Below are 26,823 nucleotides of genomic sequence, written 5' to 3'. Positions count from 1 at the left end.
TCAGGGTTCAATCCAGCAGCCAGTCACTCCTGGAAACTCCAATCCTTTTTTTGTCAAATTCAGACATAGTTTGAGATTGTAGGGAAGAAGAAAATTCAGTACAGCAAATACTAACTCTAAAATCTTTAAGTCCTGGAAAGCATCATAAAAACATTTTGCTTAAAATGTTACATAGAAATTTTTTCTTTATAAGTAATAAACCCAGCTTCTCCATCTATTTTATGTAAAACAATCACCATTATTATTATTATTACTACAGTTCTCTTGAAGCACTGGATATTAGAAACACTTTGTTAGGGAAGGACATGGTGTCAGTATAACAGAACACAGTAGTTTCCCATGCGCTACTAAATGCCATTTTTGACAAAAATGGGTTCCTCAAGAGTACTGAAAGTTTTAGGAGAGGATGCTAAAAAAAATTGGTTTATTTTCAGTATTATGAAGTCCCTCCACCTCACAGGTTTCACCTGAGCACTGTACTAATGCAGTCACATGGATTCTGGACTTCAGCATGAACAGGCAAAAATTTTTCTCCAAAACAGACTGAGTAAACTGACTAGTATTCTTTTATTTACTATTCTGTCTCCAAATACGTATGACAGAAAAGACAAGAAGGTCCATGAATACAGAAGGAAGATTTGATTATAGCCTTCAACACATAGAAGCATGTTGCAAGAAGGAATGATACGCAACAATTATTTACATTATTACAGTATTTTTATGTGGCAATGTTACATTTATGGCTATGTGCTTGGAATGTAAAGCATCCCACAATTGTCAACCGGAAAATCTGACTTATCATATTTATCCTACCCCCCAACTGGGGAAACACAACAATTTTTAACTTGCTCAAAATCCTGCCTTGGTGTCTGCTGCAGACAGACTTAACCTAGAGTTGTGTCATATTGTGGAGCACTTTCATACTGTGCTGCTTTGGGTATTACTGTTTCATGCTGCTTAGAATTTGCTACTGTTTTGCTTTTTTGCCTTACATATACAAGAATTGCCATTGGTTTCAGTCTGCAATATATATTTTAGTTAAAACAAATAAATGTTGATTTGTGTTACAGTATAGTATTTTATTTTCCAAGAGCTGAAACTGACTGGAACAATGGAAGAATAATTAAGTTCTTATTTAATTCTTACCTGAGAAGAGTATGTGTGACCATCTGATCCACAAACAGGATTGGTATAAACTACTGGACACTGCTTGCAGTTTGATGAAATAGGACCACCCCTCCACTGTTTATGGCCTAAACCAGCCTCTTTCATACTGTAAGTAAACAAAAAGTATGTAATTCTGATAAGTAGTAGCAAAAATATAACATGTTCAGGGTATTTTAATGAGCCTTTACAAAAAGTAAGCCATACGTAATTTCAACCGTTAATAATTTAAATTTTCTTCTAAGTAAAGGGCTGCCACAGTCTTTCATATACAGTCGTTCACCTTTGTACCTTACTGTAGCGATACATGATACCTGCATTTTATTTCACTTTCTTAGTAGAAGATGATGAAAATGAGGTTTGGTGACTTTTACACTTAATGATCAGTGAAAGATGTCTGACTTGTGAAGTATTTATTTTTTTGTTGTTATTAAATGGTATGAATGGAGCTGTTGTATTAATACTGGTGTTTTAGAAGTTAACATTTAAGTACAAGCAAATTACATCATAAATACTACAGAAACAAGTAGGTGGTCCTTCAGAGTACTGTTTGCCTCACTTTGACCACAGCTTTTCACAGTTTACATTTTGTAAAATTCAGACTCTAGCAACCAATACAAAGTTCAAAGGAAAAAAAAGAAGGTGCACTGGCGCACAGAATTGTCTGCTTTATCTATTAATGGCTTCCATATAAATAAGAAAATAGAACAATAATGCATGATTTTTAGACTGTGTTTTCTGCTTGGGATCTTACTGAGGTATCTAAAAATGATTATGCTTAGAATACAGCAATGACTTTTCAGGACACATTCAAGTAGTAAATGTTCAAATTGAAAAAAACCCTCAACTAAAATCCTTTTTAATGGAGCAGAACTATTTGAGCTTGGTTCACCTACAGATAATCAAGAACTATTTTACTAATTAGTCATGAAACACTGTTTGAGAAGAACTTGACTGGAGTAATAAAAAGAAGTGAAATGAAGAGAAAATAAACTCCTTATCCTCTGTTTTTATGGTGTTCAGAGTACAAGACTAAAAGCACACACTCAACAGTAAACTGGTGATGATCAAAATCAGAAACATTGCCAAGCTATGCTAATGTTTCTGTGCTGTTCATAATTTGGGCTCTAAATGTGGTCTTTTAGAAAAAATAAAAAAAGAATCATGTCTGTTAGAAGTCTACATTCAGATTTTGTTGTGTGGCGAAATTTTGAACTGCACAGAGTTTTTTACAGTGCAAACAGGATGTTGTACACAGAAATTATCAGTTACTTCTTAAAAAACAGTAATAGCTTCAAGTACATGTAGCATAATGAGTGGGTTTTATGTCCACCAGGAAGTATAAAAAAAGGAAAAAATTGAAACATATCACTCTAATTAATAATAAACAACAATCCTTTCTGCTGAGCTGCATCAGTTAAACACTTAGAACAAACCATTTTATTTTTATTATAGCAAAGCAAAGATGAACTGTATCTCTGTACATGCATAATATATAGTAATAACCTGACTCACTTGACTGAGAGTTTTCCAGACATCCACATAAGCTCAGCATAATTAGGTTTTCAGATGGCTGCATCCTTCTCTTACTACTTATTACTTTTATAGCTCCCAGTTTTCCAGAAGTGCCCCAGTAGCCTGAGGTTACTGGCAGGACCAGAGTCCCAGCTATCAACCTGATGCAATTTCTGTTTATCTGAGATACAGTAACTCTAAACCACTGCATAAATCAATTGCAAAAGTTCCAGATATCAACAGGGAGACCACTGGTATCAGCAAAAATAAGAAACTGGAAGCAGGATTTGTAAGACACACAGGGACTGTTGGGTGTAGATGCCTAAAACATATCAAAGAAAGGACCAGTGGTGACCACAGGTCACCAAAAGCATATCTGCACCCTTGTACATGCCCTCAACAAGAAAAGACACAAGAAAAAAAAAATACGAAGGAAGGAAAAGAGAATCATGTGTCTCAGGAAGGACCACAAGGAAGGTGGACACCAGAACAAGCTCAGTAAATGGAAATCACTGTCTGTGACAGCCAGTGGGGCGGTAAGAAGAAAACGGAAAATATTTTATCCAGTCAGACAGATTACCTTCTCCTCAACTAACCTCTGCTTTGTTAGCCTTTTAAATGCAGAATGTCCCAGGGTACTCTCATTTAGGGTGAAGAGAGTCAAGTTTCCTATTATACAAAACTCACCTCAGACCAGCAGATAACTCTTATCAAAATCTAATAATAACTTTCCTGTAATATCTATATTTGTTTAAACTTGGAATGAAAGGTATAATTATAATTAAATTATAAATAATGATACCTTGAACGTATCAGTTCAGAGACACCTGGTCATGGAAATTCTTTGTATGAACAACTTTAGTACGATGATGTGGAAACTAGACTCTATATAATTAGAACTTTTGAACAACTATTTCTTGCTTGTCAGTCACTGAGATGACAGGTAAATATGAAAAATCAATTAAAAACATTTTTAATACTAGTTACAGTAGATACATATGTTTCATAAAATGTATTAACAATGCCTTTTAATTAAGTGCACATTTCCACTCACCATTCTTTAACCACATCATATTCGTTCCTGTTGACTATTTCTTTGTTACCAGGTGTTGTGTTTATTTTCATTAAAGCTAGGCAATGAGTGTACATACTATTCTATGATTCTATGACATGGAAATAACTGAAAAACTACTGTGATGATATAAATCATGTTGAATTAAAATCACTGGTGTATGTGTACAACGTCATGAAATAATACACAGAAAGTCTGCTCAACTACAATATAATTCATTCTAATTTACTTGAAATATGCAGATAAAGAAATGTATTTTTACATTTTAAAATGTTAGGGAAAGAATAGGAAACAAAGAAATCAGTTACTTGACTATTAAGAAATCATCTTTCTATCTTGCTCATGTTTATTACTTTCGTTTCTATATGCAGGACCACCCATATCACTACAACTTGCAGTTACTAAAATTCTGCCATTTAATTTTTTACCAGCTGGGCTTAAACCACGACACCACTGCAATCACTAAAAATGTTCTTGCGTTTGTTAGTATTTTGCCACAATAAATATATGATGCCACATAAAAGTCAACCTCTTCCACTGAAAAGTCTTAATTTCCTGAAAAGGGCTTTGGGATCTGCCTAATAAAAAAAAAGATCTATTACTGCATACACAAGCTCCACCTTATGTAACATAATTTTACACTTTAGGTGTCAACAAAGTCTATGGGTTTAATTTACCAGCAACACTTGCGAGTGCATTAATTTGCATACACCAAATTGTGCATATGCTTTCAGACTGCATATGGAACTGCAAGCCTAGAAACATAATTAGCCAATCTGCCCAATTATTTTAGCCTATGTACCTGTTTGCATACATAAACTTACCTTCCAGTGTACACAATGATTGTGCTTGCAAATACTTTGAGAACACCTGAAGTAACCATTGCAAATTTAGCTGCAAGCAACTCCCAAGCAACTTATTTAATGACATATATAAAATATGAGTGGCCCAATTCACTTGGAAAAACTCATATTGTATAGCTAGATTTGAGAATCTTCAAACACAGGTCTTCAAATATAGATTGACAGAAATAAATCTGAGTTACTAAACCCCCAGTTTTTCAAAGAACTCTTGAAACTCTTGTCTGATAGCTACATTTGCATTTTATAGAGGTTTCAGAATTATTCCAATTTAAAGACTGCCTGATTATGTTTTGCTATGGCCTTTGGGGGCCACAATCGGGCTCTGTCAGATTAACGTAATCTGAAAAATAAAACCCGCACTTACATTGCAAAATCTAATTTGGTTTCATTACAGTTGAATTGATTTACTTCAAAAGTTACCTTATCATGTTAAAGCATCCTGGAAGAAAATGATAGCTGTCAATATATTGTTGAAATGTTTCTTCCAAATGTCAAAACAAACCAAGACATTACTGCCCGTCTCTGTGTATGTCTATATTAGCCCTGTTTCATTATTTTGCACAGCTCTTAACGAATACAAGAGAAATCACTCTTAAGAAACCAACAATAATTGAATAAACCTAAGCCAAAAAAAACCAAAGGCCAATAAAGTTACTATGGGAATCAAAAAATGCTTTAGCAACTTTAAACTAACAGTAGTGACAAGACATTTGCATTTCTTGATGAACCACCATAATGCTTAGCAGGTGCATGTGAGATTATATTAATTCAGCTATTATTTTTCCCCAGCATCTGCACTCAACATTAGGCTAGAAAACTGAGTATCATCTATCATTTTTGTCATCATCTCTAACCATCACAGTATTATTTCAGAATATTTCTTTCTGTGCATGTAGGAAGAAAATGCTATTTACTCAACTACACAGGAGAAGGAAGATAAGATAACTTAAGGATACAAGTTCTTACTACCTCCTTCCACCTACATGTATTATTAAAAAGGTAAGTCTATGCTTTAAGGTATTTTCTTGCCTTGTCATATAGCTCCATTATTTTCAGCACCACTGTGACTACTTTGTCAGGTAAAAGAAACCAATATTTTATTGTAAATGCCTATATATTAAACTAAAATCTAAACAAAACAGCTATATCTATAAAAAAAAAAGCCAAAAAACACAAAACAAAACCAAAAAACAACCACAAAACAAACAACAACTTCAGGTAATGCTGAATGCTGCTGAAATTTCCTGGAATAATATTTACTTCACTTTTATTGAGTGACGTTAGCTAGTAGAGTATTTTAACAAAACAGAAAAAGAAAATGCACAGCAACACACAAAGCATAGAATGGTTTGGACTGGAAAAGACCTCAAAGATCATGTAGTACCAACAACCCTGCCATGGGAAGGGTCACTTTCCACTACACCAGGCTGCTCAAAGCCCCATTCAACCTGGCCTTGAACACTGCCAGGGATGGGGCAGCCACAACTTTTGGGCAACCTGTGCTGGTGTCTCACCATCCTCACAGTAAACTGCTTCCTAATATCTAATGCAAATCTCCCCTCTTTCAGTTTAAAGCTATTCCCCCTTGTCTTATCATTACATGCCCTTGTGAAAAAGTCCCTCTCCAGCTTTCTTACCCTTTAGGTACTGGAAGCTGCTATAACGTCTTCCCGGAGCCTTCTCTCCAAGCTGACAAGCCCAACTCTCAGCCTGTCTTTATAGAACAGGTACTCCAGCCCTCTGATCACCTTTGTAGCGTCCTCTGGACTCGCTCCAACAGGTCCGCATCCTTCTTATGTTGGGAGCCACAGAGCTGAACACAGGTCTCCAGGTGAGGTCTCCCAAGAGCGGAGCAGAGTGGAAGAAATCACCTCCTTGACCTGCTGGTCACACTTCTCTTGATGCAGCCCTGCACCCAGGGCTTTCTGGGCTGCGAGCTCACACTGTCAGCTAATGTTAAGTTTCTCATCAACCAACACCCCCAAGTCCTTTTCCTCAGGGCTGTTCTCAATCTATTCTCCACCCAGCCTCTATTTGTGCTTGGGATTTCCCTGACCCACATGCAGGATGGAGGAATGAGGTAGTAGGACCTTGGAGTACCACCTTATCCAGTGACTGGTCCATTTGTCAAATCCATGCTTCTTCAATTTAAAGACAAGGATGTCATACAGGACAGTGTCAAATGTATTGCTTAAGTACAGGTAGATGACATCAGTCACTCTTGCCTTATCCACCAACACCACAGTCATGTTGTAGAAGGCCACCAAATTTGTCAAGAACCATTTACCCTTAGGGAAGCCACGCTGGATGGAAAATGGATTGAGAGCAGCCCTGCGGAGAAGGACTTAAGGGTGTTGGTTGACAAGAAACTGGAACATGAGCTGGCAGTGTGAGCTCACAGCCCAGAAAGCCAACTGTAAGCTGGGCTGCATCAAAAGGATGCACGGCAGGGGAGATAGAAATAGATGATCTTAAGGTCCTTTCTAACCCTAACCATTCTATGATTTTATAGTTTTAGGTTGCATGTATTCTGCTCATACATCGTAAAAATTGTGTGAACAAAGCGGTCCAGAGAAGAAAGATTTTAACTATAGGTCCAGAAGTAAAGAACACAGTGGAAGAAGACCTTGGATGATGCAGGCATTTTTGCACAGCAGAGCAATTCACCTATCACAGGAATTCTGATTTGGCTCTTCAGCATATATTTTTGGGCCTCCCACACCGGATATGAAGAATTCTTCTATAATGCATAGAACCAACACTACTTCTAGAAGACAGTTAAAATATGCATTGATCTCTAGATTATTCATATATTTTTCAGTTCTTTTAATGTTGGTAGTTTTGTTACACCTGTACTTTCTTTAAACAAAGCAATAGGATTTTTTTTACAGTAAAGGGTCTTATTTCTCTAGAGGCTATTTTCTCTGCAGGCATCCATCCGACATCACATGAATGTACAGAACATCCAGATCACTGCGCCATCTAGAGGCTACATTGCGAAATCCTGTCATCACTAACGATCATTACTTAGCAAAGATCATCACTTAATAGATATATGCAACATAGGAAGATAACCCCTCCTCAACATAGCCTGGGATACAAGTTAGCTTCCTACAGGCTTCAAAGTTGACATCATCAAATGCAAATGTCATGTTTTATAACTTCTACAGTACAATGGCAGTGAACTTTCATTGAGCAAAGTTAAGATACAACGTTTTTAGTTTGTATCAGTTGTGTGTAGGTTAGAATTTAAAGATTGTTGATAAAATCTTGGTCTTACTGAATTTGGTAAGAAAACTTCCATTGCCTTTTGGTGGGTGATAGTTTTATGTGGCATATCACGACACAGACTCAAGTTAATGCAGAGACTCAAATCCTCGTTTATTACCATCAAGCCCTTTTTATCCCTTTGTTTGGTACTTTGCAACCTGCACATACATACAACGTTCAATCTCATTGGCCTCTGGAAAACTCTCCAGGTAAACAGTCCAATCACAAGTTGCAGACCCTCTCACAACCCCCACATCCTCTGGCCTCCAACTGAGATTCCCGCCACAACTACACCCTGGACCATCCCCCCAAGGCTTGCTTGTTTACCTTTCCTGTCCTTCAAGGTTCCAACTCATCGTCCCAGGGCTTGTCAAGCACCAAGGCCTCAGAGCTCATTCCCAAACTCTTTTTCATGCAAATCTTATCACCTTCACTCCCCATAGTTTGTCTGTCGAATTAGGCTCCACAAATCACAACTACCGTTCAGGATGCTACGCTTCTATAGCAACAACAGAATGACCCCTAAAGATTATAAAGGTCTTTTGGACTAATTCAGCAGCATTAGACATAGACCTTGAATAACAAAATAACATATAACTCTGACAATTAACACAATCACTACATCTGCATTAGCAAACAGGTACCACAGGATTACACATACAGAGTGAAACATTAGGTGCTGAGTTGCTAAAGCCCATGCTTTTGGGGGAAAGTGGTGATGGACTGCTTTTCTGTTTAGTTTGTTAACTTCGAACTCACTTTTGTCTGGCATGCTGGCATGCATTAGGTAGGATCCTGGAGCACCTTTTATGTTTTTTCGTTGGAAATTTCTTACATCCTGAGAGCCATTCCACTATTAAAACCAAAGCAAGCTAAGTGAGATGATCAGATTTTCCCACAGTAGCACACTCCCAGTTGAACCAAATCATTAATGTAGACACACAGGGGGTTTTGCTGTCCTTTTTTAAGCTTCAGTTTTTTCCTTTCCCTCCTTTTTTTTGAAGCTTTTTTTTTTTTTTAGGAAAACCAAAATTTCTTTCTAAAAGAACATTACATTACTCTCCTTATTAGCTTCACTGCACCCCAATCAACCTATCCAGAAAGAAGAGCTCATTTTAACACAGAATACCAGGAAAATTACCCCTATTCTTTCATTATTTTTTGTTTTCAACTAGAACAACAATTTATGAAGTTTGTGTCTTTGTAAATTACAGCATCACTGTCAAAACTCTCTTCCTTCTAAGAGCCAAACTGCTCCCCTCACAACACAAAAACCACCAACTGATAATTTGAGCCAGCATGTACCACACTCTAAAGGAAGAAAAAGTTGGATGGCAGACACACAGAAACATATTTAGACCCAATGCACACATCCATCCATATGCAACAATTCCCATAGATTACATGAACAAACCATAGCCTTCACACTTGTTTTCTCCCTTTTTATGATGAAAGTTATTTCTTCACCAAGTTCTCAGGGGCAGATGCGGTCAAAAGGGCTACAGCAATATCATTTAGAAAAACCCCATTACCCTCAGAAGTAAAATGAAACTGCAGGAATACAAGCTGCTAAAGAATCATAGGCTTTGAATCCAGACTATGCAATATCCACACAATCCTTTTCTCTTTCAGATACCTTATACAACAATACAAAATGTAATCTAACAGTTACTTGCTTATCCTGAATTGTTAGTTCTGCATAGAACAAACTAACACAATGCTCTGGGTTGACACCTAGTTTAGCAATAATGATAAAAATCTGCCAGGTGTAACAGATATAAGTTACCACAGCAAATAATTTCTGACAAAATACATCATAAAATGATACAGCAAAGCTGAGGCCATATAATAGTAGGAGCAACTACTATTAGTTTCCAGGATTAGTGTTTTCAGAAACTGTATAGAACATGAAAAGACCCTTGTACATGAAAATTTTACCATGATCAAAGCTCTGTGTATACTCAGTATGCAAAGCAAAATGTTACTCAAAGGCTGGTATTTTTTTTTCCTCTCCAAGGCAACATTTTGAAGGATATATTTTGTAGCTATGTAACGGAAAAGAAAAGAAAATCATGTGGGGAAAGAACAGTGAAGTTACAGAAAAAGGGATTCCAATTATTTTGAAATTATATGAATATTTACTGTCATTTAAATGATAAAAATGCTTTCTTTGCTAGTTATTATTTTCATATATTGTAGATAGTGAAAAATTACCTTGGCAATACTAACTTCTTAATTTTTAAGCTTATCAACTCAGCTGCTATTTTTCCTAATTCCCATTTTTTAGATGACTTTTTCCATTTCATAAAAATATTAACTTAAGCATGACAACTTTCCTTTCAGTGAATATATGCATTTTTACTCACCCGAATAGGCAGTGAGAAACCCAGCATCTCCTAACTTTCACAGTCATTTAAGTGCTATTTTTAGAAAATGGCTTTATATTTTTAATCTGTAAAATCTTAAAACTTCCATGACATCACCATGATAACAATCAATGGTTAAAGCTTTCACAAGCACTAGAGAAACTGACAGAAATAAAGTTAAGGAAGTTTGAATAGCTCCAGTGACTACATGGGATGCTCACAATTTTCACCGATTTTGGAACTGAGGCCTCAAATTATTTTATGCATATTTTAGTTGTTATAATGTACAGACGAAATTAAAAAATAAAATGGAGATTCATACACACAGACATCCCACTTTGGTAAAGCAATAATGTACTGTTTCAGAAAGATTTTTAATAGAGAATGTTAACTTATGAATTTCACCTTTTCATGACTTACCAAGATATGCAAATGCATTTAATGAGTGCTTTCTATGTTAATCTAAGCGTTCAACCTTGCTGCAAATGCAATTTTGTAATCATTTCCTTAGAGTTATCACCTTTTCTGAAAAATGTTTTAATTTTATAAAGCTGAAAGAATTATTAAACAGCTCTCAAAGCCATCATTTTCTATTTGGCCAAGACAGAACGTTACATAGATTTTGTGTCAGCCTTGTAATTTACCTCTTTAAATATAAATGCGTTCACTAGTGATTAGTGTTATTGGGAAAAAAACTTAACAAAGACATCAATTTGTGTTCCAAAAGAAAGCAGAGATTCTTCAACATTGTTTCTGATACAGATAACATGGAAGTGCAAATAATTTCCTTTTTCTTTTACATATTATTTAATAAAGCAGTATACTACTTTTTTTTTCCTGAAGACAGAAACCAGTCCTCTTCAGTCAATGAAAATAATGTTAAGGACTAGATATAATAAGCAGAAGATTGTGTCAAGTCTTACGTTCTTAACAGTTTGTTTAGCAAGAATCTAAAAAGCCCTAATAAAAAGCAAAGTGCACTCATCAGATGTCATTTAAATGTTGGTTCTATGTATCAGTATGTTTTGCATTAGCAAAACTGCAGGGTTGTGTATTGGTTTAATTTTTTTAATGCTTACATGTCTATTATTGACAAAGAAGTCAAAGTTATTATTTCAGAGGCTGTTTTGCATACTATGATGCTTTTGTTATCTGCATTTGATAGCCTCATTACAGACACGGTTCTCATCAGAAAGCATCTTAATGCCTATAAGTCATAAAAATTAACTCAGAGAAGAAGAATAACTGAAACATAAAAAAAAAAAAAAAGAAAATAAATGAAATTAGTCAAATAACTAGGAATCACTTCTAAAGTCCAAAGAAGACAAAAAGTGACAATATTTTGGTTACTATTACTATTAGAATGGTCACTCCTACAAGACTTACTGTCTATTTTGAGTATAAATACAGGAAAATTTTCACTAGAAAATAGCTGATTTTCCTATCGGTTCAAAACACTGGCTGCTACAAAAATTTTCTTTCTCTATTATAAAGGTAGATTGATATTCCACTCATCACATTCAGAACCCTGCTGACAGAGTGATTCTCAGTCTTTCTCACTGCTTTGCAAGTACAAGTTGCACTCTTGCGGCCCATGCTCCTAGCTCTTTCTTCCCTCACACTGGATCAATCACAGTGTCTGCTTGACAATGAAGACACAAAATAAGGTAGTCCACTTATAAGCATCAGACAATATATTTTAAAATCTGAAAGAAGGATTTCCATTTTCCCCTTTATTATTATCATCAAACATGTCTGCTGCACCAATCACTTGAATTTGAGAGTCAGCAGGCAATCTAAAACTTTTATTTCTTTGAATACTTAAAAAGTTTATTTGCATTCTTCAAAACTTTATATTCAGCTCTTCAGGTACGTAGAAAATATCAGTTCAACACCAATTTCAAAAGAAAACGCTTTTTTTCCTTCTGAATAGTAAGTACAGAAGAAACATTTCTCCAAAGTGATTGATGTATTATTGGAGTTAAAATAATGCATAGCGTGACCATTTAAGCTTTTCATTTTTTCTGTACTTGCTCGTTTTTCTCCAAAATCTCATATTTGTTTACTTTTTATAAACCATCCATTTCATGTAGTAAAAAAAAAAAATAAAATAAAAAATCTCATGTACAAGGAAGGCATTCCCATATTCCTATACCAATGCTAAAATTACTTAAGGTGACAGTAACGTTCTCAAGAACAGCATTTGTAACATTATGGAAAACACATCACCTTCCCAGCAATGACATAACATGAAATACTGAAATGATGCAATTCCCCTCAGGAGAAAAAACAAAGCAAAACCCACAAACCAATAACCAAAAAACAAACCAAAATCCAAACCACATCAACCAAAAGCCCCTTTCACACTTTGTCGTTGTTAAAGCCCAGCCACGCAGCTCACTCTCTCCTTCTCCCCACCCCTTCCTGCCCCCCATTCCTGGAGCGATGGGGAGGAGAATCGAAAGAATGTAACTCCCACGGGTTGAGATAAGAACAGTCCAGTAACTAAGGTATAACACAAACCACTGCTACCACCAATAATAATAATGATAAGGGAAACAACAAGGGAAGAGAATACAACCGCTCACCACCCGCCAACCGATACGCAGCTCAACCAAGCAGTGGTCTAGCCCTTCCGGGTAACTGCCCCCAGTTTCACATCCTGGGCATGATGTGCTGTGGTATGGAATACCTCTTTGGCTAGTTTGGGTCAGGTGTCCTATCTCTGCTTCCTCCCGGCTTCCCTTCCTCCCTGGCAGAGCATGAGACTCACAAAGTCCTTGGTCAGACTAAGCATTACTTAGCAGCAACCAGAAACATCGGTGTTATCAGCGCTGTTCCCAGGCTGAAAGTCAAAACCACAGCACTGCACCAGCTGCTAAGAAAGAGAAAAATGACTGCTACTGCTGAACCCAGGACACACTTTCTTATATGTTCATATAATGTTTCTGATCAAATATTCTTACTCTCAAAAAATCCCATAGTATCCTCTATTTATCTTTCTCCAAAGATTTCAGCACTGTTTGGTAGCTCTAATACCTTCATGTCTTTTTCTTATGGGTTAAATAAAGGGATTTCTTTTTTCTTCCAGAAAGGTTACTTCCTCCCTCAAGAAAGCTTCTTTGGATTTATGTCCACTTAGGTCGTTATCCTAAGGCAGATGTTGCAGGATCTGTTTCCTCTGTTCTATGACAACACAGAATACACAATACAACTATAAAATTCAGCTTTACATTTAAAGTGACAGTGATAAAATTTTTACAAGTTCTGTATGAAAATCCATTTTCTCAGTGTTTTATGTACACTACACATGAACTACATATTCAAAAAATCAAGTTTTCTTTTGAGTCTTTTCCTGTCAACATTTATGAAATTGTTATTAACACAGAGTATTCTTTGTTTTTCCCCCTATATAGAGCAATGATTGAAAAGCTCTCTACTAAAGTTTTTATGAATGCTGATGTGATTTTACCATATATTACATATAAAACTTTAACTTAAGTTTAAAAATGAGATTGCAAAGTCAAAGCAGATATTATTTGGGACTGCCTACTGACAGCAGCATGATCTTAGGCCTGCTTATTTTCAGATCATGAAATGAAGAAGTGTCTCAGATCACCATTCTACGATTCTATCATCTTATTTAAGCAAAGTGGCAAAATTCAGAAGTAGAAGAAACAGACTTTTAAATGTTATACATTAGTCTGACAGACAGCAAGAGAATAAACTGGGGAACATGTAACAGCAGTAAAGACCTGATGAAATAATGTTTTAGCTTTCTCTTAGGATTTCCATTTCACATTTGTTATTTGTTTATCTCAGACAAATATATTTGCCATTCTTGGCTTTACAGGGTCAGCCCAACCTGTTTAAAATCCCCCAATTTCATTAAAACCAGCTTCACTTGTAAAGTCTCTACTAAATCCAAGTGATTTCTTTCAGCTTGAAGTATGTTTGGGCAGGGAGAAGAGGAGAGTTTTTCGTTGTTTCTTTTTTTACTTAAATGAGCAAATATAATTCAGGAATTGTGTCACATGTCAGAGTGGTTACTCATACTTTCTTACAATGTTGTGATACCAAGGCAGATGAAACACAGCAACATTCCCTGTACAGAGCAAGTAAAAGGGGGAAAAAAAATGGTATGACATTATTTAAAAAAGACTACTTCACTCTGACTAAATTGCTACCATTTCTACTATCATCACTTGCTTTATAACAAGAACAGGCTTCACACATAACAGATTAAGAGACTTGTATATTACAAAGTTAGAAGTTACCCTTAGACTTTATAATATAGATTCCTCTCAGAAATCTTAACACATCTATGCTAATTTGAGGAGCATGTTAAAAAAATTCTATTATAAATACTCAAGCAGTAGCTGCACAGCCTTCTTTCTCTTTCTATTGCAAATACAAATATGTATGATGTTCCTGCTGTCTTTCATGATAAGGTATGTTTTCAGCTATTCTTGTGGATCTTTCCTGAATACTCTTTACCTCTCAATATTCTTCCTGAATTACAGGCATTCAAATGACACAGTATGGTGGGAACCGTTCCAGTAGAATAGCTAGAGATATTACAACTGCTCTATACCTAATTCAAGATTGCAATGACCATATCTATGTAGATGGTACACAGAGGCTGCAAGATCATTCAAAGGACCTTCAGACATTACATTCCAAATGCTTTCAGGATCTGGTCTACTTCCTGTTCCATATTAATAATTTCATCCCTATGCTGTGTACTGACTGTAAGGCATGGAAGAATACAAAGCACATTCACATGTATCTCTTAAACCACACTTTGTCATCTACGGCTGGAGGCTGACTACTGCATCCTCCCACTATCTAGCAATCTTTAAGGTCATAGCCAACTCAATGCTGCCTGTAGCACTTTAAGCACTGCTTAGACTATAACATGGTTATTATGCCGGTTCCATGGTTCCTCACATTCTCCACTGCAGAGGTGGAAGGGAGGGAAATAATGCACAACTGCCTTCTCTTGAGTAGCAGCTCTAAAACACCCAGGTACTGCATTACTACAAGACTGTATTAGTACAACTCCTCTTTATGGTATTACTATAGATTTTTACTAATGCTCACAAATCCCTAACTCATTCCAATTACGTATTTGGCATTATCATTAAAGATCCAAATGTCACAGTTCACTTTTATTTAAACAGTTTTTCAACACTTTTAAATGTGGTGCTTTATCCCTGATAGTGCATGCTTCTCTCTTATCTTCGCAATTTGATACACATATACCAAAATGTATGTTAATATGTATTGAGATACATATACATGGATGCACATATACTGCAAATTCACTCCACCTGTGGTGTTGAGTTCTTAGTGTACAGCTCATAATTTTTGCAATTATCAGCAGAACACACTATCTCTGTTTACACACCTTGCTTAAATGAAAAATCACTGATTTATAATGTGCAAAGCAAAAGCTGACTCTTCTTTATCACATCCCAGGTTTAACTGACAAAGCCATCACACTACAGAGAAAAAGAAAACAAAAAGTGTTGCTGATATTAATGGACGCAGCTTGTAAAAGCTTTCCCTTTCTGTTTCCTTGCCAGAAACTATAAAAAAAATTTTTCAGTTGCCTTTTCCTGTCCCCACTCTATAAACAGAAAAGGAAGCATTTATTTTCATAATTGTTCAACTGGCAAATTGATTTGTCGCACTACTTATCTTTGAATGTTTTACTGGATTGATTTGTTTTTATATGTTTTATTGTTTTTAATTATACGTCTTCAGTTTTAGCACTTCAACAGAAAAAGAGTATGGCACAATATAACTTCTGGAAGTACCCTAAAATCAGCACTGAATTTAAAACAAATTTCTATTGCATTCACTATGGTTACTAATGTTCTTCTCTTTTTGCACCTTATTTATATTGATGATAGCTCCACCATCATCATTGTCTTTTCTCACATCAACTGAGACATGGGAAGAAAAACAGAGAAAAATCCACTCTTCAGAGGGCAAAAATTATCTGAAATTGTTTTCTAACACCACATACAGCAGTCTATTGCAAGTTTACTACACAGAACTATTTTGAGCCAAAATTATAAGATCCAAGGAGAGGCATAAGGAAGTATCTGCACCTTCAGATTGCAATGAGCAAATCCAAGATCCTCACTGCACCTGTGAGGAATGATGAGCCACTTTTACAAAGAATACATCCAAAGTATTCATATTCAGGGATCTGAGAATCCCTTAATTGCGTAAATGTATCAGGGTTCCTTCAGAGTCTCTGTGGCACAGAACCTTGCAGCCATTTACCTTAATAAATGTTCTTTGCTCTATATCACAGCTCTCCAGTGAGCATTATCTGCCACTCTGACCCTCCCTCCCCACCGACCCCCTCCCAAAGCTTTAGCTTTCATTCTACACTACTTAACTACATCAGTGTGACCTCCCATTACCTGATAGCTCAACTTCTTAAACCTGCCAGTTTTAATTTATTTTTCTCTGCACCTTCTGAAGTACCACACCTGTTTTGCTTAAAAAGTTAAAATGTTTATTACATTAATCTGATATATTATAGGTACTATGTAATATAATTCTATCTGCTCTGAACACCTGTTTAAATCAAAAAACTTTGAAATGAACTCATTCTAGTCTAAATCAAGAACAACTCTGCTAAACAAGGAAACAACATAATAGATAGAACCAAGCCTCTTTATTTACTATGTACTCCCTTGTGCTGAGGAGCAATACAAGGGCGTGTAGTGATAGGACAAGGGGGAATGGCTTTAAACTGACAGAAGGGAGATTTAGAAACTTCTTCCCTATATCTAATCTAAAATTATAGCCAAAATGCATTATCTCCCTAAAATTATATCTAAAGCGTTGCAATATCATGACTGTAGTTACAGATTCTAAGACAGAGCACATACTTGGAAAGAAAATTGTCTTATGCAATGGTGCTCAGGATTACAAGAAATCTTTATATGATATTTAAATTAAAAATGAAGCAGCATTAACTTGAACTCATTTTGCTGTTGTGATTACATTAACTCAGTTGTGACAAATGCTGTGATGTTTTTAATCAGGTGTTAGAAGAACACATGCAAGTCACAAACGATACAGCTCATGAGTTTTTAAGAGAATGTCATTTGTCTGTGTAGCAGTGCCTCAGAAAAGTAAGGTTCTGTATCCTAGCACTAGTTAACAGCTATGGCATTTGTATGAAAACCAGAATGCCTTTAGATCATCTAGCCAACTGTCAATTTATTGTACTGTTATCTTCCAAGTGCTCTTTAGATAGATGGAAGAGTGCATATCAGCACCACTTGTCTTGCACCTACAGAGAGAGGGGGAGAAAAACCAAGTAAAAAAAGAGACAGGAAAGCTTTCAACTTATTATTATCTTTTCCATTGGTATGATATCTTCTGAATTTATGAATGGTGTCTGATAACATCAGAAAACTGGGAGATAATGCTGACAAGTCTGCTCAGAAAAAAAACACGTAGCAATAAGTGTATAGTAAGATGATAGTCCAGCAAAAACGGGTAGACAAAATATTCGTAGAAAACCATCTGCAGCACTAAACTGTACTATTCAATTGATACTTTTTTACATTAAATAAAGGACACCCCAAACTCTGCATTTTCCTTTTTTAATTTTCTTTTGCTTACGACTGAAGACAGACTAAGTTTCTCATAGGTCAGGAGTGTTTCTCCTTAAATCTCAGCTAATTCATCTCAGCGTCTGCCTATGCAATGAAATCCATGCATACACATGGCAAACTCAAAAGAGTACCATTTCTCCTGCACATTCACTTTGTAATAGATCTGTCCACTATAGTTAGCCATACTGTCAAATATGCAGAAATTCCTGGAACAAACATCAAAATCTGTGTTGTTCCTCATTGGCATCTAGAAATTAAACTCTTTTTTGAAACATAAAGTATTATTTGTGCTGTTGCTTGAGGTGAGAAAATCAAATAGATTAAAAGTGTGAGGTTTTCTTGGCTGATAATTCATACATATAAATAAAATAGTTAAAGATGGAAATTTAACATAAAACAGAGATATCCATGATCAGGACATGGAGGAGAAATAAAATGTCAGTAACACTGCCAAAACAAGTTTTATGAACTACTCTAATGTTGTTTCATGTTATTCAGTGTAGCATGATAGTTCTTTTTTATGCATGTTAGCATTATATTCACTTTATGACTTTTTATATTAAAAAAACCCCTTGATCACACAGAATAATTTGGTAGTCAAAAAGCTAGATATAACTTGCTCTTCTGTCATTAGGAAGCTCCATAAGGTTCCTATTTTAATTTGCTTTTTTTCTATTAATGTTCATAAGCATCCTCAGTCTAGCCTCTTCCTCCTTCTTTCTTCCTTCCTTAATTACTCTAATGCGAATTCCATAAAATGGTACCTACAGGATAATACATAATCTATCTCTTCACCATTCAAGCCCCCATAAAGCATCTCTTACCATGGCTTATTTTGGGTTTGCAGACATAACTGCATGAACGTTCAGCCATGCTAACTAAAACCTTCAAGTACTGTGAAACAGCAAAGTAGTACATAAAAATGCAACCCTGCATTATTGTTGAAGAGAGAGAACAGTAAAGAAAACTACAGGAAAAATATCAAGAGAACAAATTCTAAGGAAACAAAACCATGCTATTAAGGTAAAAGAGCAATAATAAGTATTTACCTGATGGTAACACCAAGAGAAATGTGTTTCTGCTTTAAGCATTTCGTTTAAACTTTGACTTCATTCTGCATCATGCAGTTTGGAAAATACCATAAATATTTAATAATTAATTCAAATTGTTCAGAAAAACTGGAGGGGGGGGAGGAAGATCATTCAGGCTTCAGCTTTTGCTGAGTTGCTCCTAGAAGGCCTCCATCTTCACACAACTGGGGCTCTTGCTGAGGCCCCAGCTGTGCACCCCTGGTATTCCACATATCAAAACACAACTTTTATCCTAATTTAGCTGCCTAATTTCATCTTCAAAGTCATGATTCTGCAAAATTATGAGTTCATCACTCACTTCAGCCTCAGAGCTGAACAAATTTCCAAATACTTCGCTTTAAAAGAGCAACCACAAATCCAGCTTTGAAGTTCCAAGGTTGCAATGTAATAAGAGTGACAAAAGCGCTGTGGTCACATGGTAAAAGTAATCTATTGAGAGATAAATGGAAAGAGGTATTTTTTGCCCCCACTGTGGGGCACAGAAAGCATTTAATAATTTGCTTTGGAAAGCAACTGTTTGCTTAAAAGCATGATTTTTTTTGCTTTTAGAAATCCAGAGAGCAGGCAATGCTACATTTTCCAGTGCTGTTTTTCTCATCTGCAATTCATAGTTTAGCTCAGTATTTATTTTTATTGCGGTCTTTATATGTTCAAGCAAATATAAAGTAACTGTCTTCTGGTATCTGAATAGCTTTAGCAAGGAAGTGAATTGTGGTATCTAATTGGTCCAGTCTGCTGATCAGCACCTCCTTTTAGACAGCAGCTGTAGCAAAAGCTTGATAGGACAGTGACCACAGGCAAAAGTTACACCTCTATTGCCAAGAACAATTTTGCCACATGTCAGAAAAATTACCTGTCTTAACTGTATGGTAGCTTAGAGGACTTTTTTAGCTCTTCACACACATCTAAACTTTCATTTTAACCACAACGCTGACCAAGAGCTCTGTGGTAGTAGGGTCACATCAAAATAAAACAGGTTTCTTCAATCTGCTACCTCATGAATGCAAGTATTTTCAGAAGTATGTATGTGCCCAGATCTTGAGCTGATCAAGAAATGGCGCAATCCCTGAATTACAATAACGTTACCTACTTTACCTTCTGACATTCTCTGACAAGAAAAAAATCCACCTAGGCATATTCCTCTGTGAAACACCTTTCCCAGAGGCAAGATTTCAAAGACTGAAATGGTTGTATTTTACAGCAGTTTTTATATTTTGGTCTCTGCATTAATATAATCCAGGCTTCAGGTAGAAAGAGTAGTAATTAGAAAGCAGATAGATAAATGATGCTGCCATGCACAGCGTAAAGGATTAAATCACGTGAAATCTCAGTGAAAAAAATTAAATGTTGATTATTGCATATTCTCTAAGAAGGTAACTTTGGATGGCTTGATCCTTAGATGCCATGAACTAGTTTAGTAGTAGATATATATTGAAGGTTTGTATTTGAAAGAAGTCTCCCTCCAGGGAATTGAATCAGATCATGCCGGAGTCACAGCTATAGTGAGTGCAGACTTCCTCAAGTATAACCTCTTCTTTTCCTCACCCAGAAGCTTTGTCTAGACAGAATCTGAGCATTTGTCTGAGACTTCCAGACATAGAATCTACAGTGTGATGCATTGTGTGGATTGTCTGCATATGTACAGTAAACCCAAAGCATCTCCAAAACATCTGTAGTGATACTGCCAGAACTAAGGCAGTGGCTTCCACAGATTCAGGAAGCTTTAAATCCAGACTTAACTGTATTGTGATTATAAGAATTTCTTATTATTATTATTACTACTACTACTACTAATACAGAAGTTGCATAAGAGTTTTAGGAGAAGTATTTGTATAAGTATTTTAATATTTAGGTTAAGACGTAAAATGGCAAAAAAAAATTATTTAATTTTTTTTTCAGGCAGTAAGAATCAGATAGAGAATATACAGTGGTCTGTGCAAGAAGACATACCTGTAAGTATAATATTATTGTTCTCTTGTATCAGACTACAGCATTCTATAAAGCGGCTTAATTCTGACAATCTGGACACATGAAAAGGGTTTTGGCATTTGATTTTAAATGAAAGAGAAATATAAAAGCACTGCCAAACAGACATTAGTACCCCCTTATATAACTGACCAAGTAAAAAAGACAAACATTTAGTGACTGCTAACATGCCTTTGCTGTCGTAAGTACACTATTTGATTTCCAAAAGCAGTAGTCCATTTTATTGTAAAGTACCAGTATATGGACATACTTCACTCTACAATCACAAACATCTCCATCTGCTACAATTAATGTATTTTCCATCACTGGAAAACTTAAATGCACTGTTTTACACAAATGGAAATTAGAAGAATCATTTTTATTCCCTAAATACTAGTCCTACTCCATTTCACATACTTAAGAGAGTTTTCTCACCACTGAAAAGAAAACAAAACAACAGATGTATTCTGAGCCTATAAACACAAATTATGAAGCAAGAACTTCACATAAAATGAAATGCATTATATTTATGCTAGACAGTAACAAAAGCACCTAATTATAATCTGATCCAAATTTTAAAACCTGTAAAAGAACCCCCTCACATATACACATCCTGAAGTTTAATTCTTTTCCATTACCCAGTATTAAGGTATTTTAGCACTAAAAGACACACATAAAAACCCAAACCCACAACCCACCAACACTTTCCAAATTAAGCAGTAATTAATTACAAATGTTTGCACCAGCTATTTTACAATTGATAATGCATTCTAATAAAGCGCTCTGAAAACTGATACTGACAGCTAATTTTTCAAGCACTACAAAAACAAATGGCAAGCTTTACTTTAGACAGGTGTTTGTAAGGAGGGGTAAGGAGGGGTTCCTGAATTCATTTTTCATATTTTTCCTGATAAAGGGATAGTCAAAGATTTTATTCTTTTCTATTATTTCAATGTTTACAATCGTCCACAATGAATTTTATTATTATGGACTACAATCACAACTTCATAGTCAAGGACAGAGAAATTATTTATAAGCACTATCTTCATTATTGTTCTTACTTTTGTTAACAAAAAGGCAAACTTTTTTAGAAGTAGACTCTCATGAATACTGTGAGGAAAAAGATCATTTTAAAACAATACAAAATCATAAAAGCTCACAAACCATTTTTTGTTAAAGGGAAGCACATGAAAAATCCCCAGGGTTTAGTCAAAAGTTTTACACTCTAACAGCAGTGTTTTCCTAGATCACACATCACATTTCTTAATTCTTTCCTGTTTTTTAATAGAAGTGTCCTAATTAGCTGCCTTTTAGGAAGTAGTAGAACCGAGTGTGCCTTCAGCAACTGTCAGTAAACCAGAAAGAAATACACCAAATCAGCCTCCATCTTCCTGCAAAAGAATCCCAATCCTAGTTTATAATCTCATTGCAGAAGTGGAAAGTAGGACACTCATGATCACTGAAAAACTCATGATGCCAACTGATTATCCAATGCCCCCTGTCACTCCTACAGGCCACTGAGAATTGAACAAGATTACTGGAGCTGGTAAAATATGAGTAGGTCCAGGACTTACTAACTTAAGTCCATATGTGTTAGTTTAAATTAGGAGTCCTTATTTTCCTTAAAACTAGGTGTATCATGGACTTTGAATGGGAAAAGTACAGTGAAAATACCTGTTCTGCTAATAAACAGAATACAGAAGTCATACTTGGGTCTCTTATTTCAAGTTTGCTTTGATCTCCTACAAAACATGTATTACATATCAAGGGGGGAAAAAAAAATTAAAATTCTGTTTCTACAGACACAGGTTGTGGTGGGGAGGGATGGGGTTTATTTTTTTTCTTTTTGTAAGGTGTCGTGGTTTAAGCCCAGGCCGTAAATTAGAACCACGCAGTCTACTTCCCACACGCCCCCCCCCAAGGGATGGGGAGGAGAATCGAAAGAATGTAACTCCCATGGGTTGAGATAAGAACAGTCCAGTAACTAAGGTATAACACAAATCACTACTGCTGCCACCAATAATAATAATGATAAGAGAAATAACAAGGGAAGAGAATACGATACCGCCCGCCGGAAAAAGCCCGACAGAAAAGAGGACGTGCCCTTCCGGGTGACTCCCAGTTACCTCCCCTGGGCATGACGTGCTGTGGTATGGAATACCTCTTTGGCTAGCCTGGGTCAGGTGTCCTGTCCCTGCTTCTTCCCGGCTTCTCCTCCTCCCTGGCAGAGCATGAGACTCACAAAGTCCTTGGTCAGGGTAAACATTCTGACCAGCAACTGAAAACATCAGCTTTATCAGTATTATTCCCAGACCGAAAGTCAAAACCACAGCGCTGCACCAGCTACTAAGAAGGAGAAAAACTGACTGCTGCTGCTGAACCCAGGACATAAGGACAGCAATTTTTGAGTTTTTAAGTTTGTCTGCAAGAAGTATACATATTGTATGGGTAAGTTACAATCTTAAGAAATATTAAGGCTGATAGGGACAACACTGGTACTGCAATACACACTCTTGCAATCTACATGGGTATCTTCTGTTACTGTTAGCAGAAGTTCCAGAGAGAGAATGAATGCCATTGGAGGATTCTGTTCTCCTCTAGCTATGTATCCATAACTCCCACTAAAATGAATGGGAGAAACACACACCAAGGAAAAAGAGGCCTTCACAACATATGTAAAACCTTTTTTCCTTCCCAATGAAATGAAACAACTAGTAAAAAAAATAAAAGCTTCACTTTTTTCTTTTAATAAATTCATAGAGCATACAGATATCTCACAAATATTCACATTTTCACCTCTTTTTTAAGCACATAAAAGTCCAAATTATTTTCTCAACAAGCTCCATTAAGCTATGGCTAAGCAAATTTCTTTTTCAGTACACTGCAAAGTGGAAGCATGGTCACAATGGCATAGTTACAGAATAATTGGACTAATCAAAGCTATATAATGTTAGTATTGTGAATGAAGTAGTGCTGCTCATTAGCCTATTACAAAAGAATTACTGTAAATTCAGCCTACGTGCAGCATCACTTCCTGTGCAAACAAACATAGATAATGCAACAAGCTTGAAACACTGCCAAGCTGGCATATTGGCAGCACAAATTATGCAGAGAACCAGAAAGCCTTCAGTAGATTCAATAGAGCTTGGAGCATAAGAATGATTAAGTGTTTCTGTGTACAACTACAAATCACAGTAATGAATCAGACTAAAATTTCCAATAAGGGACTTAACTGCACCAGCTGGCCTTCTTAAGCAGCATTATAATGTGAAACGATGACATCCTAAATAGCGGTGTTTGCAACTTCCACACAATCTGCCCAGAGCAAATCCTTTGTTTTGCTCCAGGTTTTTTTTTTAAGTCTTTGTTTGACCTCATAATAAGATGTTGCAGCACCTAAAGATACAGAAAAGCTACAAAGCTATACTGCTCCTTCTCCTCTGCTTTTTTCTTTTTTTCTAATCAAAGGAGTACAAGGCTCTTTCAGATTCTAATCAAATACAGCATCTTCCATATCAGTCCTAACAGTGTCTCTTTCAAAACTGCCTGGACTACTTAATACAACTACTGGGTTTTTTTGGTGTGGGTTTTTTTTTTTTTTTTTTTTTTTTTTTTTAACAAAGTTTTGCAATTAACAGCTTTTGCTTCCTTTTTTTTTTTTTTTTTCTTCCCTAAATCAAAGACTTAGTGGTAGCAAGTCTAAATTGAAAACTCTCTTTCTTTAACTGTAAATGAGAGCAACAGTAAAATATCTCATATTTCAAAGTATGAGGTTTTGGAAATCTTGGATACAAGTGTCCATATGATATGAACAGAAAAAAATACATATACCTGTGCACACATGTGAATGTTTGCATGCACATGTGCATGTATGTGTGTGCATTTTTTTTTATCAAATAGGCCTCTCTTACTTAGACATGAATGCTTTTTATGTCTGAGAGCACAATCTCAGCCATGCAGTACCACACCATGGAAGAAGTTTAGGTTTGCTTTCGCAACGGAATCACTGATACAGTTTTGCAGCACTTGAAATTTACTCCAGACTTCTGTCACGTCATCTATAACAGGAAAAGGTTAACCTATCTCATGCTTCAGGACCCAACACTCACCATTTCAAAGCTGAGATGGAACATTTTCCTCATGTTATAATACTAAGGTGAACATACCTAGGGACAAACTCCTCATAATCCAGTATTTAGACTAGTTTTCCACATTCTTTGAAAACACTGTAAGAGGGAAGGAGTCCAAGGCAAGAGAATAGACTAGATGACCAATGATTTGAACCAAATCAGCACTTGGAAATGTCATTTAGCTAAAAAGCCTAAAAGGAAGTTATAGGAAGATTAAGTGCTAGCACAAAAATCAAACCATGCAACTAACCTACCTTAGTAAATTAGATTGCTTAAGTGATGAAACATTTTGCCATTCTGTGAGTGTATAGTAAACTGACACTCTTTGACATGCTTTAATAGTGAAGTCATTGTAACTTCAGGTCTGCACCCGCAAGCAGTTTGATTTTTTTTTTGTTACTACTCCACACAAGCTTAGGGACAGGGAACAACTCTCACTAAATTTAACTTCCTTTCCTAGAACTCTGAAGAAAAAGCAGAGGAAACATTTCAGCCAGATAGTACCCGCAACACACTTTCACTATCTTAATACATTGAATTCTGTATCATTAGGCCTCCTATATTGCTCACGTCCTACCCAGCTTCACATTTCACAGAGGTCCAGTCTGCACACTTCCCTGGACCCTGCCTTCTGGAGCTCAAATAAAAAAAGAGCAATTACAACTTTTTGTTTCTTTGTCTTAACTTAGTTAAGTGCTTACTTGTTATGACTCTCTTTCATTACTAGTGAATTCTTGTCATTTTCCCGGTAAATGACAATCTGCAACTGAAATGCTTTTACCATTAAGTCACCTTTCCTACCTTCACCTTTACTTTAACAAAACGAGTTATGTTTTAATAATTTTTAAAAATTAAAATATATTATAATAACAGAATATTTTGCTTAGCTAATATTTATTGGAAATCAGTTACTCATACAGAAGATCCAAAAAGCTGCATACCTCTATGGTAAGACAATTCTGTTCCTCTTACGAACACCTTCCCTAAGTTATCAAAATGACGTAGGTATAGACTGCAACCATAAAGAAAAAAGAGCAGTGCAAAAACAAGACAAAGAAGGGCCTGTAATCCACAAAAAAGAAAACAAATCATAAGCTGTGTTACAAAAGGAATGATTCCTTATTTCTAAATAATTCCTTAGAGATTTCCTATACCCAGCAGGTGAAATCAAAACTGGATCTGTAATACCTGAATTAGGAAGCAATTGTAATTGTAATCTGAAATCTAAGAATAAATGATTGGAGGGTGTGAGAAATTCAATAGGAAGTTTGAGGTCCTTACACAAATAATAGCTGTTGGTCTTCAAACATTCTGTTCCATTTTAACATGCTACGAAAATAACACAGCAGAGAGAAAAGTGCAATCTGTTTCTCCCACAGAGAAGAACTGTTGTGCTGATTTGCACATTTCACATAAGAAAAAAAAAAACAACAAACAAACATAAAAAGCACAGCAAGACCTTCACAATGGGGACAGGGGACATTACGTATGGTGAGAGATTGATAAAAGAGACAGATCTATATTTACCTAGGAAACCTGAACATGCATTTAACACATTGAATAACTTAATGCATCTAAGCACTGATTGATTTAATGTATCCAATCCAATTTTACACAGCACATTTTTTTTACTCATGGAAAAAGAAAGAGACTGTTTTATTAGATTCCACTAGGATCAGTAAGTACAATGTTAGCCACTAGGTTATAATATATCAGACTCTCAGATTTACTTGGGACA

At 35.9% G+C, this 26,823-nt stretch overlaps 1 protein-coding gene across 3 annotated transcripts in view; it reads right to left on the bottom strand.

Moving 5' to 3' along the window:
• SPOCK3 (SPARC (osteonectin), cwcv and kazal like domains proteoglycan 3) overlaps positions 1-26,823 on the bottom strand; it is a gene marked incomplete at its 5' end in the record, with an annotated part of 188,655 nt that overhangs the window by 70,622 nt on the left and 91,210 nt on the right. For 2 of the 3 annotated variants that reach the window (XM_080632378.1, XM_080632379.1), the window contains one exon: positions 1,147-1,273. The exons of the other annotated variant lie outside the window; for it this stretch is intronic. In XM_080632378.1, the coding sequence (XP_080488504.1) occupies positions 1,147-1,273 (127 nt within the window). The remainder of the gene's footprint in view (positions 1-1,146; positions 1,274-26,823) is intronic. 3 annotated transcript variants of the gene reach the window in all.

This window comes from Psittacula echo (assembly GCF_963264785.1).
Source record: "Psittacula echo genome assembly, chromosome: 1".
NCBI classification, from domain to species: Eukaryota; Metazoa; Chordata; class Aves; order Psittaciformes; family Psittacidae; genus Psittacula; species Psittacula echo.
The sequence above is the reverse complement of the archived record's forward strand: the minus strand, read 5'-3'. Positions and strand labels throughout refer to the sequence as shown.